The sequence below is a fragment of the Protobothrops mucrosquamatus genome, unplaced genomic scaffold (genome assembly GCF_001527695.2).
Source record: "Protobothrops mucrosquamatus isolate PMUCROS unplaced genomic scaffold, P.Mucros_1.0 scaffold537, whole genome shotgun sequence".
Taxonomy (NCBI): Eukaryota; Metazoa; Chordata; class Lepidosauria; order Squamata; family Viperidae; genus Protobothrops; species Protobothrops mucrosquamatus.
The window spans coordinates 894095-907366 of record NW_015386842.1 but is presented as its reverse complement, the minus strand read 5'-3'; the positions used below and the strand labels follow the sequence as shown (position 1 = coordinate 907366).

The following is a 13272-nucleotide window of genomic DNA, read 5'->3' as shown; positions in this document are numbered from 1 at the left end:
CTTGGTTAATCCTCTCCATTTCTGCATTGGCCTAATGTTTATCTTGTTTTCTTTGTTTCCAGGGCAATATATCTTTCTCCTGTTCAGAACCTCCAATTATTCCTGTCACCTTTTTGAACCCCAACAGCTATTTAGCCTTGCCTGGAACAGCAGGAATAGATGAAATTTCAGTCAGTTTTCATTTCCGCACCTGGAACAATGAGGGACTGTTGCTATCAAATAAACTATATCAGACTTCAGGTGGCCTCCTTATGTATCTCAGTGATGGGAAAGTGAAGCTGAGCTTCTATAAACCCGGAAAGGCACAGAGTGATATCACTGCAGGTGAAGCAAAAAGGAGAAGAAAACAATTTATAAAATAAATGCTTGGACTAGCATCAGAATTCTGGTGACAATATTTTGTGTCTTTATCTTTTAAATGAGAAAAACATGCTTCATTTATACCAGATTTCCCCAGTGTAGATGGGGATTCAAATACCAGAATTCCCCAGTTGACATGGCATTAGATGAGAATTCTGGCACTCTGATCTTAAACATCTGGAGTTGGAAAGTTTGAAGAACACCAAAGTTACTTAATAGGGGAAATGTTTGCTGCAAGGCTTCCTACAGAGCTCAACTTCATATGTCATTCAGCTGAAATAATTTGAATAAAGAAGTATGTGATGTACTAAGTACACAGAGAGTTTACTGCCTAATACAGAATATTTATTACAAATTGCCTGTCTGGATCTCTAGAAGATAGAGTTCTGGACCAGATAAAAACATTTTCCCTTCCTTTATTTCAAATCTAAATCTCTGTGCCTAGATATATGAAATACAGAATCTATATGATGACAGAGAATGATTGCAAGAAGCCAAATTGTTGACTTCAGTAATTTGTGCATAATTCTAAGTAATTCTTACAGTTGCCTTAAGATTACATTTGGGGTTGCGTGGTGCTGTGCTTTGCAGATAAAATGGTACAAGTTCCATCATTGTTAACTTTCATGGCCATTGAAGGTCATTCCAATCCAAAAAGTCAGATTAACTTACACTTAGCACTGGAGAGAAATTTTCCTTGAACTTGCTTAATGAATATCTACTTGTGCGGTCATTAGACTATAACACAGGAACAGCCACACTCATCTAGTCCAGCATTCTGCTTCCACAATGGTCAGTTATTTATAGTAAACTTACAAGTAGGACTTAAGTTCAAAGACATTCCCTCGCTGCCTTTGATCATTTAGGTGACTTTGGAATCTAATGTTTTGTTCCCAATAGCGGACAACCAGAAGTACTGGGAAAAATAAAAATACCATATGTCATATACGTATAAAAGCCCAATCTTATATATGAAATGTCCTGAGAGCTACCAGATCTGGCCTTTAAATCTGAATGACCAAGACATTGCAACAGATACATTAAAAAAAAAAAACACCCTTCAAACTCTTTTACTATTTGCTTGATTTAACCAGGTCATTTCTGGTAGCTCTGTTATGCACAAGCCATATCTTTAGAGCCAGATATTTAAACCCTAAAGGAAATGGCTTAAGCATTATTCTAATATTGCTTTTAAATTGAATGTTGTGTTCTTTATCACATATCTGGCTTATAGGAGCGTTGATAAAACACGAGTTTAACAGGTTTCCACCTTGCAGCATATATTTGCATCTTTCCCTTTGAGTGAGCGGTAAGATAACTGAAATATAACAGCTGGGATAATTGAATGATTGCCAGCAGCAATTCAGTATCGTGGTGGTGATTTATACAAAGCATCCATCCTGGAAATAAAGTTCTGACATTGGGTTTAGTAGTAGCACAACCAATTGCAATGTATGCCAGTACTCCCAACTCAGATTAAATAATGCAGAAAGTATGTCAATTTATGGCTTACCTAAGCTCACCATCAGAAAATGTTAATTTTACAGCAAGATGTGCCGTTTACTGTGATATATCTGGCTTGCCCTAAGGCAGTTTAAATCACAGCCCAATTACATGCATGTTAATGAAACAATCGTAGTTCAACTGCCTGTTTTAAGTGGTTTCTGCCATGCCCTGTAATGTCTAACTGACTGCCTGACACGCTTTTCTGACAGACCACTAAACAGTAGGCACAAATCAAACTCTCTGTAAAATATTTGTCCACAACCTGATACTTTGCACAATGAAAAGTCAAAAACTATGTTAGAACGGAATTTATCTCACTGTACAATGTGACTAAGACAAAATTCCCAAGTAGTTATAAACGAAAGTTTTCATTTGCTTATGCAGCTATAAAATATCATGGTTTTTTTTTAAAAAAAAGGTTCTTGCTTTCTCAGCATAAAGTTATCTAACAACAGCACACTGTGAACTTTTTTTTTCTCTCGCTAGTAAGTTTGAAGTGTTTATTGTAGCCATTGGAGCAAATCAAGTCTGCAACTAGAGATTGAGTAATTAAATTATGAATGGTTGGACAGGTTTCTTCCCCTACAGGCAGACTTATGACCTGGCTTTCACACATACAATATGTGATAATTAAATTGGAGCATATTAGTTTGAGCACAGCTCTGAGACTTCATTACCAGAGATATATAAAGATTTTTTTTTGTTTCCCACATAAAACAGAGAACAATGGCACATATTAATTTATGAATGATTAACTGACAATAAACCAAGACTTCCTATTGCAGAAGAATCTTTGCATAATGTTCTCAATGCATTTTTTTTTTTGCTAGTTGTTCAGCAGTTGTTTAGAACGATGGAAGTTTTGAAATAAGAAATTAGGATACGGCTTATAATTAGGATTGGTATTATCCAGACTGTAGCAGCACTTTGTGGGCCAGCTTCAAGGCGTGATTCAACAGAGTCATCATCAAATCACCCCATCAAAACTTTGTACAGGTAGTCCTCGACTTACAATAGTTCATTTAGTGATCATTCGTGGTTACAACAGCACTGAAAAAAGTGATTTATGACCATTTTTCACAGCATCCCTACAGTCACGCGATCAAAATTCGGACTCAATTTATGACGGTTACAGTGTCCCAAGGTTATATGATCACCTTTTACAACCTTCTGATGACCAAAGTCAATGGAGAAGCCAGATTCACTTGCTAATAATTTAACACCTGCAGTGATTCATTTAACAGCTTTGGCCAGAAAGGTTGTAAAATGGGGCAAAACTCACTTAACAAATGCCTCACTTAGCAGCATAAATTTCTGGCTCAGTTTTGGTCATAAGTCAAGGACTACCTGTACAACTCTAATTTTATCACACACACAAACCTGAATAAGCATTTGATGGGAGGTCATGGTAAAAGACATTACAGATTAGATCAAACTATTAGAAATATCTGCTTGTGATAATTGGGAATCTTACATTTAAATACTATAGTCTATTCTTTGGTATTACAAGGGCAGGAAGGCAGTAAAGAAAGAAAGCAAATATATAATGATTCACAAAAGCTGGAATTAAAGTGACATTTTCATTTTCTCAGAAGTGCTAAAGATTATGAAGTGCTTATCAGATATTATATTAATAAATGCTCTTGATTTCAATATTTCTTGACATTTTTTCCCTTACAGGTGCTGGATTACATAATGGGCAGTGGCATTCTATATATTTGTCAACTAAAAAGAATCGTGTAACCTTAATGGTAGATAATGAAATAATGTTGACATCTCATATGCTAGTACCTATGCATATATTTTCAGGAGACACCTATTATTTTGGAGGTGAGATGCATTTTATTTTCTTGTTAAAGCATAGAAATCTGAGTTTTGAAAAACCATAAATGAAATTTGGTTTCATATGTGAGTAATATTTATTGTAGATTTCAGTTGAACATCTCCGCTTCATGTTATTAACATCTTCCAGCTTTAGCACTGGACTAAAAAAATTACTCTATTTTCATAGATGACTTTAATGAGATATACCAATTCTTCAGGTTTCTTGACGAAGATTGATATGATTTTTAACATATAAAGCAATTTCTTGATACAGAGCTGCAAAAACTAATATTAAATCTTGCTCACTGTATTTCCTTGAATATGATCCTGACCAAAGTATTATTGTAAAATTCTCAAAGCCATCAGGCCGAATGCACATAAAACTACTATTCCCCTTTCCCCTAAAAATTACAATATAGGCAAAACTGTATACCACAAATATACATGTACAATAATAGTAATCTCTAAAAGAACTTTCAATAGTATAAAACAGAATGTAAAACTGCAGGAGAAAACTACAAATGTTTAGTAATATCTGAAACTAAGCCCCTTTTTCATTGATAAAAGATACATATACACAGTGATGCCTCATCAAACATGCTTTTTCCCTGAAGACAGAAGAGTATATTCAGAAATGGAAAAAAAAACAGATTTCATTCTCTGTATGTGTGTTAACACATGCTCTCAAGATTAATTTGTTCTCAATTATTTTATTATTTTCCCTGTTTCTCCTTTAGGGTATTTATTGGGGAAATGGAGATTGATAGTTCAGGACAGAATTTAAGCTTGTTTCATAACTCTACACGTGCTTTTTGACCTAACTTGATATAGTCCTCAAGCTAATATAAACATACTGTCATGTGTCTGACGAATGAAACACTTCAAAGAACTTTCAGGCATGGTTTAACCTAAAAAGCCTTTTATTAGTGTAGAGAGGTGTCAGCACGGCATGGTGGATGCCAAAATTTGAATTTCCCTTCCTTTGCACATAACATTCCAGGCATTTCCCCTCCCCTATTTTGGGGTCATGATTCACATCTTCCAATTAACCTGGAGAGCAAAGATTAACCTGGAGAGCAAAGATTCACTTCTGTTCCTTTTCATGGGCTTTCCTTATAATTCTTCTCCCCTTTTCTCTGTCATCTGAATTAACTCTAAAAGTACCAGACAGTTCTGCATATTTTGTCAAAGAAAGAGTATTCAATATTAGCAGCGTTGACACATACATTCTGTGGCAAAATCTATTTTGTCGATAATCTTTACAGGCATAGCTGAAACCTAAATTTGCTCACTGTGTAATTTTGAGCAGCTGAGTGATTGTACAGTATATAGTATAGCAGCACAGAGCTATAGTACTGTAATACCATGTTAAACCAATGGTTTCAGTCCTATACATGTTTAACTAATGGCAAAGCCATTTTGTGCAGAATATATATACATAAGTCATATGAAGGCCAACTATAATTTAAAAGAACATTTTCCTATTCCTAATTTTCTTATAAAATTCCTTCCAACAGAATGTCTGAATGCTCAGCTCCCAGAGTTATATCAGAGTGTTTGGATAAAGCAAAGGAGGTTTATGTCTATGGAGATTCTCAGTCATCCCGGTCATAGTTATCCAAAGATGCTTTTCATGAGGCAACTGGACTTTCTTGTTTACCTTTGAAGGTATTTTGCTTGTCATCCAAGAAGCTTCTTCAGCTCTGACTGGATGGTGGGGAATGGAAAGATTTATACTCCTGCAGACAGTTGTTCATTTGCATTCTTTTAGCGAGTCATTAAAGCTACCTGGAGGGTTAATTGTGTCTCCAGGGTCACCTGTGTAGTGCAAATATGTGTGGAGCATTCTTGGAACTGTTGAAAGGACTGTGTTGCAGACTGGGGATAGATGATGTCAGATCCCTCCCCCTCTGTTGAGAGAGGGCTGTTCAATTTTGACATAGATGGCCTCTTTGACCCCTCTTTCAAACCAGCAGTCCTCTCTGTCCAAAATGTGGACTTTGCTGAAAAACAGTCAAAGTCAAAAGTCAAAAGAGGCCATCTATGTCAAAATTGAACAGCCCTCTCTCAACAGAGGGGGAGGGATCTGACATCATCTATCCCCAGTCTACAACAGTCCTTTCAACAGTTCCAAGAAGGCTCCACACCCATTTGCACTACTCAGGTGACCCTGAAGACACAGAAAAGGTAGCTTTAATGACTTGCTAAAAGAATACAAATGAACAGCTGTCTGCAAGGAGTATAAATCTTTCCATTCCCCACCATCCATGCCTAGCTGAAGAAGCTTCTTGGATGAGAAGCAAAATGTCTTCAAAGAAAAAATAAGAAAGTCCAGTTGCCTTGTGGAAAAGCATCTTTGGGACAATGGAGGTTTAATATAATTGTTACTATTATTTCTCATAGTTTCACTTTAAATCAACATTTTCTTACTTAAAATATAAACAGGCTTCATTATGAACTCTGTTAAAGTTATTGAATATTATTATACAAGGAGTCCTTGGACTAATAAGACTTAGAATTTGGATTAATATCAATGAAGAGTTTGGGTGCATTAATCGTAAGGCTCCACTGTCATATTAGAAAAACAAGTCACTAATGGAAATGGTGTCATTTGTCATGTTCCGTAGCCTGTTAGCATTCATATTTCAAACTGATGACTATTCAAAGGACTTTTGTCACTGGAAGGGGAATTACAGAGAATATGAAAGCTTACGGATTTACATATCCTTCTCTTTATGATGTCATTGATGTATTTTCCTTTCTGCTAGCACTGTGATAGCATTACATTCCTTTCTGCTTATTTCCAGTTTTTTTTCTTTTGTTGATACATTGACAGTGCTAATCTTAAAAATAAAAAGCACCCTTCCTATTTTTTTATCATAAATTATTTTAAAAATAAATTTATTCATTGTAGCTTTCGTCAGTGGGAAAAAGTTAATCAGGCACTTCTTGGAACTTTGCATAAAGCACATAAGAGAACTGTATTTTTTCAAGTCATCAAAGGAATATCATTTATTTTGTTCTGGAATTATAGAATTATGTATGAATTAAATTGGAATCTTGAATTATACTTACCAGTACATGGTAAATCTATCAGTAGGACATTATACTGTAAATGTAATTATTTTTCCCAATTAATCACTTTTATGTTTTGCCTTCCAGGATGCCCTATTAATGTCAACAACTCGGAATGTAAGAACCCTTACAGTAGTTTCCTTGGATGCATGAAACAATTTTCCATTGATGGCAAACCTATAGATTTAATTTCAGTTCAACAAAATTCAATGGGACATTTCAGTGACCTTCAGATAGATTTGTGTGGCATTATAGATAGGTAAGAGATTATATTTCAGTGAAAAAAGATTGATTTTTCATTGCTGCTGAGAATAAAACATTTAGTTATTTCAAACGTGCTTTTCTTTCTGTTTCTTATATAAGTTGGGAATATATAAAGACAAAATAACAACTGATTTTCTCTAAAGTTTTAGTTATTTGAAAAAGAGATGGCAAATTTCTTTTTTTTACCAATACTGTTATTACTTGTGTCCTAGAATTTCAATTGCCCTGTAGTTCAATGTTTCTCGATCTATATTTATGGCTGTTTTCTCTGGCTTGGTGGCACTTAGCAAACTATTCTCAACACTATTTTAAGGCGACATTGGCAATAAAATGTCTTGTGAAATATATCTGAGTCATAGATAATAAATGCACTTGTACTTGCTATAATTTGCTCTGTTTGGTGTGTATAGATTAACTATATCTATTTAATGTCTTATGAGACCAGATTACACAATTTATTCAGGGAAAGTCAGATGAAAACATTATAATGAATATTACAATTCTGCATTATTCCACACAGGGCCAAACCCAATAAGCAGATGTGTTGTCTTCCTTTCCTAAGGCATAAACAAAATAATTCTATATATTCATAAATAACAATAGTAAAACATCAGCCATATTAAATTTAGCAGTTTTAGGATCTAAAGGATCTTTTTTCTCATCAAAAGAATTTCTCATATAACTCACACTTTTCTGTAGACTAGAATTTTATGCCCAACAATTTATGTTGTTTCTTTTTACCAGCTGCTTCTTGGTATATGAAAAGTGTATGACACAAAATTGTCACACTGTCTTTGGAAGATTGAGCCCTTGAAAAAGAACAGCATATCCAAATGCATTCAATCCTTGCACTGCTATACAAATACAAAGATAGATCTTTGTAACAGAACTATTCTCCAGAGTTAGTTTGTTGTTTGTTGTTTTGTTTTGCCTCCCTTAGGAAATATTCATATGGCATATGAATTAATAATAAAATATTTTGGCATGTGGAATTATGGTTTGGGTGAGGGCGAGGATCTATTGAAATAATGTAGTGGTAGAAAATGCTGTTTCTCATTATGTCTACAATGGGTCAAATGAGACTCAACAGACAATGCTCTGTGGCCATTAATACTGATCAGAAGAAGCAGTATGAAGGTAGGAGAACATACAGAGAAATGGGGGCACCAAAATTGAACAAGGTAGGAAATATTAAATCAGCTTCAACTTATTCAACAGCTGTTGACTGGTTATAATGGTAACCCACACAGAATTACAATAAGATCCAATTTCTAAACATATTGTTCAAGTATCCAGGAAACTAACACCAGCTGATGACTACCTTAGGGAGCCCTAGACCATTATAAGGAAGGGTAGCCTAATGGTCAGGTTTGTATGACAACCAGCCCACCTATTGTCTTATAAAAGCTTGCCAATCTACACCTCAGTATTGCAAGTCAATCAGACTAATTCTTTTAGCTTATAGATATAAGATTGATCTCATTTCAAACAAAATTGTGGCCTGTGTATTCAGTGTAAGGGATCTAAAATCTGTGTACATTTTGCTACAATTGTAGAAAACTGTTTTTCAATGGGGTCTCACTATATTAAAAAAAAGTTTTAGAAACATCCGTTCATTAAATTGTTATTTTTTATTTTTATTGCTTTTAAAATAATAACAGAAAAAGGAATAAAACACAAAAATGCAATACCTGTTTGCTGTTGCAACAAGATATTATTCATTACATTCTTGATTTTTCTTACTTTTATGTCATCCAGACCTAGAGATTTTTAAAATATTTTTCTTGGTGTTTTTGACTACATTTACAAAACTCTCAGTGCCTATTTTTTCTTTCTGATCTATGGTGACTATGAGCATGTCTGTTCTCTGAAAAATTATTAGAATGATCCTACTTCTTACAAAAATACAAAAAGTCTTTGATCTTTTTTCCTATACAGGCTATAACTATAGCTTGTTTAGGAATATGTCTTACTTTCCATTAACCTTCTTTATCCTACATCAGAAGATTTTGTAAACAATTTCCTCAATGTTTTACGACTTCAAATATCCTTTGCCTTGAATATGATAAGGATATAAAGGCTGCAAAAACTATGTCTTTGCACAGCTAGTTTGGCAGTTGCTCCTGTCTGTTTCTGCACATACCCCAGGATGGCTGAGAGGTACATGAATGTAGAAAAATTACATGATGGAGCATCTGTTTCCCATCTTTTGTCCTATCCTACTTCCACATGTTGCAAAGCATCTATTTCACAAATGTAAATGCAACTAATGCTCTACATAATGCCAACTGGAGCTATTATTTTTATTGGGTTGTGTGGCGGATGGCAGAGGAATTACTTTGAACCAAGGGCCAATTTTTCTAGGCTAGCACATTCAGGAGAGACCACCGCAGTGCTATCCCATGTCTCAAGTGACCTATGATGTTTTGCCTGAAGCCAGCCATAAACCATTTACAAACACAAACACTCTGGAAAGTTTCTTTCTCCAAGTGAGCAGGTTAGTTTAGCTGTTAATCTACAACAGTTTATAAAGGATCAACAACTATTTCCTAATCTTATCTCACCAGGGAGGTGATTTTTTTTTAAGAAGAGTATTTGAAATAACATAATCCTTTCCTATCTAATAGCCTCTCCTTCCACCCTCAAAGCAGAATCTTCCATTGGCTTGCATTAATATTAATATTTTTAACATGATTGCAGAGTGGGTCTGAATTTGCAAATAGAGGCATCATACTAGGGACCAGTGAATAAATTTTCTATTTTCCTTTCTTTTCCTCCTACTATAGGGGTTTAAATATTGTTTTAATGACAGATGTTTTAAAGTCTTGTAATAGAAAAAAACCCTCTCTAGTCAGAAACTAACAAAACATTTAATTTTCTTTGACTGGAGAAAAGAAGGCCAGTGTTGAAAATGCAAGGATCAGATCAGCATCCTATTTGCTTGCAGCAATAATATGCATCATCTAAAGCATGGGATTCAAACTTGCCATGTCACGTGACATGTCAAGATGTATTGTGACTTTATCTGCATTGCTGAAGCTGGGGTGGGTGCCTCCTCATGATGCAACCAGCCCAAGGGCCGGCAGTTTGACACCCCTTATCTAGAGGTTTTCTTGACTAAATGGATGCTGTCGGATCAGTGAGGCCCATTATGGTAGCCATTTTAGAAAGAGACATATCCTCTGTGGCAGCCATTTTGTGGTTGTGCTCAACCCATGCATTCCCAGATGTATCTCTAGTCCGAAACTCATTTGTATAGGTTTTCAGTGAGGAATCAGTAATTGATGGATTGTTTTAAAAAAAGTAATGAAAAGTATAACTTTCTGGTTCATTTTAATCCATTAGATCTTTTTTCTAAAAATAAAACTAAAGAACACATTCAATGGCTCTCTTAACTGAAATAATATTAAATTTAATAAAACTAATATCAGAAAAAAACTAATCATAGCTCTCACTTCATTTGTTATAGAGTCTACTAAACGGTTATCAACTTATAGTCTCGGAAAGGTATTGACATGACAGTGTTGCTCTTTTAAACCAAGTACATTTCATATCATCCCAGAAAGATCCATATTATGAAACTAATCAGTTTTTGTCATCCATTAGCAGTATAGTAGAAATTTCTTCCTGCAGGTATATATATACCAAATTTTGTGGCTGACAAAGAGTTAAATGAGAGACTAGTCTCCCATTTAACTCTTTGTCAGCCACAAAATTTTGAATTTACAGTGTTCACAGTAGTAACATATGCCTGCAAAAAATGCTTTTAGACTGGAGTGAAATGCAGAACAGATTGCTTTATGTTTGGTAGACCGAGTGTTCCACCCAACACATAGTTATATATGCAATAATTCAAGTCCATGGGGTAATGTGAGTTCATACAACCAGACTGTTAAAGGATAATTAAACTAAACACATGATCCCTGGGTGCATCCATGCCAATAAATAAATAAAAACGAACACCAGGGTAAAATAATCAAACTCTAGGAGTTTAATACTACTATACCAACGCCAAGCTTTCGTCAGCATCCTGCTGATATCGTCAGGGCTTAAACAGCCAGTCCATGGGAGAGTCTTTTATAGTTCAAACCTAGCCTGCACATGGCCCCTGGACCTTGTTACTGGTCCTGATTGCATCAGCTGCGCTCCAGCGGTGATCTTTCCTCCGCCGGTTGTCCCTATCCTGCAAGACTTATCCATATGGTTTAATATATATATATTAAAATTTGGATTGCTAACAAAGAATTAAGGGAGAACTGGAATAGCCATTTCGAACTTTTTAGTTCTTTTCAACCAGACATACCCTTCTGAGATTCGAACCTGGGCTGTCTGCATGTTAGGCAGATGTATTAACCTCTAGACCACAGGCTCTTTCTCACTTTGTCAGCTATGAGACAGGGGAGAAGGATTATCTTGAGTTNAGAGAGAGAGAGAGAGAGAGAGAGAGAGAGAGAGAGAGAGAGAGAGAGAGAGAGAGAGAGATGAGGAGAGAAATAAATTGGATACATTAGTATCCCATTCTCTTAATACATTCTAACATTTTAACCAGCATCTCTGGAAAAAATGGTTCAGATAAAATTAGTGGTTTTTCATGCATTATATAATTTACTTTATTTGATGTCCTCCCATTCTGAGTGCCCAGAAGATAAGAGGCTTATAAAATAGTATTTCAGATTTTTTAAAAATATTTTTAATTATTTATTTCTTATGCTTCCAATAAAAACTATACCTATGGTGAGTTTGCACCAGAGTATGCATTTGACATTTTTTTAGACAGCTAAAGTGGATCAGATCTAAGACACCAAGAAACTGCATGGCTGTAGGCTAAATTAGCAAGTTAAAATAAAAATCTCAGAAAGTAGCAGTAGGAAATCCCTTCCACATTACTGCTAAGAAAATTATAAACTTCTTCAATTTCTATCTTTTTATTGGGTAGGATAAAAGATGATTGCTGTTTTGGTTAAGGTATAAATTATGATAACATTTTCTAAAAACCCACATTATTAATGAATCATATATTATTATAAAAGTACAATATTCCAGAGTGCTAATGATTCTCACCAGTTTGTGAATTTGCATTCAGTTCACAAATTGAACCTTTCCCCCTTATTTCTTTATAATTACTTTCTAATTACCTTACTATATTGGTGAAATGATTACCCACAACTCATGTTACTAATAAATAGGTGCAATAAAATCTATACTGTACCTTAATGCTATTCCAAAATATTGTTATATTTATTTTGACTTTATAGATGCCTGCCCAATTATTGTGAACATGGTGGTGAATGCTCACAGTCCTGGAACAGTTTTTATTGCAATTGTGCAAACACAGGCTACATGGGGGCTACATGTCATTATTGTAAGTCTAAATATACTTAATAATTTAAACATTGGATTTTAGACCACAATAGTATTTGTTTATAGAATGCTTTTTTCATTTTTTTTCAAAAATGCATAGTGCTATTCTATTTTATGCAATCATCAGAATTATCTATGTAGCACTTTCTTGGTTTCCCTTTAAAAGCTGAATATTATACTTGCAAGATTGCCGACATTCAATCCTATAAAAATCAAGCTTTTACAAGAGTCCTCACATTACAAGTAGGAATTGGAACTCTGTCTCTCTCTGTCTCTCTGTCTCTGTCTCTGTTTCTCTCTGTCTCTCTCTCTGTCTCTCTCTCTGTCTCTCTCTCTCTCTGACACACACACACACACACACACACACACACACACACACACAAAACTGTGGTTTAGTGGGTTTATTAATATTCCCCAGCAATTCCCTTCACCAAAAATCCAGAATTGTCCCAATGAAGTCCAGCCACAAGCAAACCAATGCTAGTCCACAGAGCAATGGCCATTGAGTCCACAAGGCACTTGAAAGTTTCCCAATTAAAATAAACCCCCAGGCAAAATTAAATCCACAATACAAGAGAGTTTATGAGGCAAGAAAAGTCCAGAGTTCACAAGGCACTATCAAAATCAAGGCACAGTGTCAATCCAAAGCAAGGCAAGAATCACAATGAACAGAAAACACAGAGTTATGAAGTAAACATATGGAGCTTGGGCCATATCCTGAGGAACTGGGTCACGACTCGGCGGAACAGCAGGCTGCGTCCTGGGATATGGCCGCAGCCGCAGCACTGGACCGAGTCGTGCCGCTGCGGCCTCTGACCCGGCGTAGGTCTCAACTGGCCCCTCGGTTTACCGAGGGGCTGAGAGAGATGAAACGCCGGAAAA

General features: G+C 35.4%; 1 protein-coding gene across 1 annotated transcript in view; it reads left to right on the top strand.

Annotated features, from left to right (window-relative positions):
* Positions 1 to 13272, top strand: part of LOC107288342 (contactin-associated protein-like 4) — a 238347-nt gene that overhangs the window by 172519 nt on the left and 52556 nt on the right. The window contains exons 8-11 of the mRNA XM_029284329.1: positions 63 to 324; positions 3547 to 3696; positions 6853 to 7024; positions 12285 to 12391. Of these exons, the coding sequence (XP_029140162.1) occupies positions 63 to 324; positions 3547 to 3696; positions 6853 to 7024; positions 12285 to 12391 (691 nt within the window). The remainder of the gene's footprint in view (positions 1 to 62; positions 325 to 3546; positions 3697 to 6852; positions 7025 to 12284; positions 12392 to 13272) is intronic.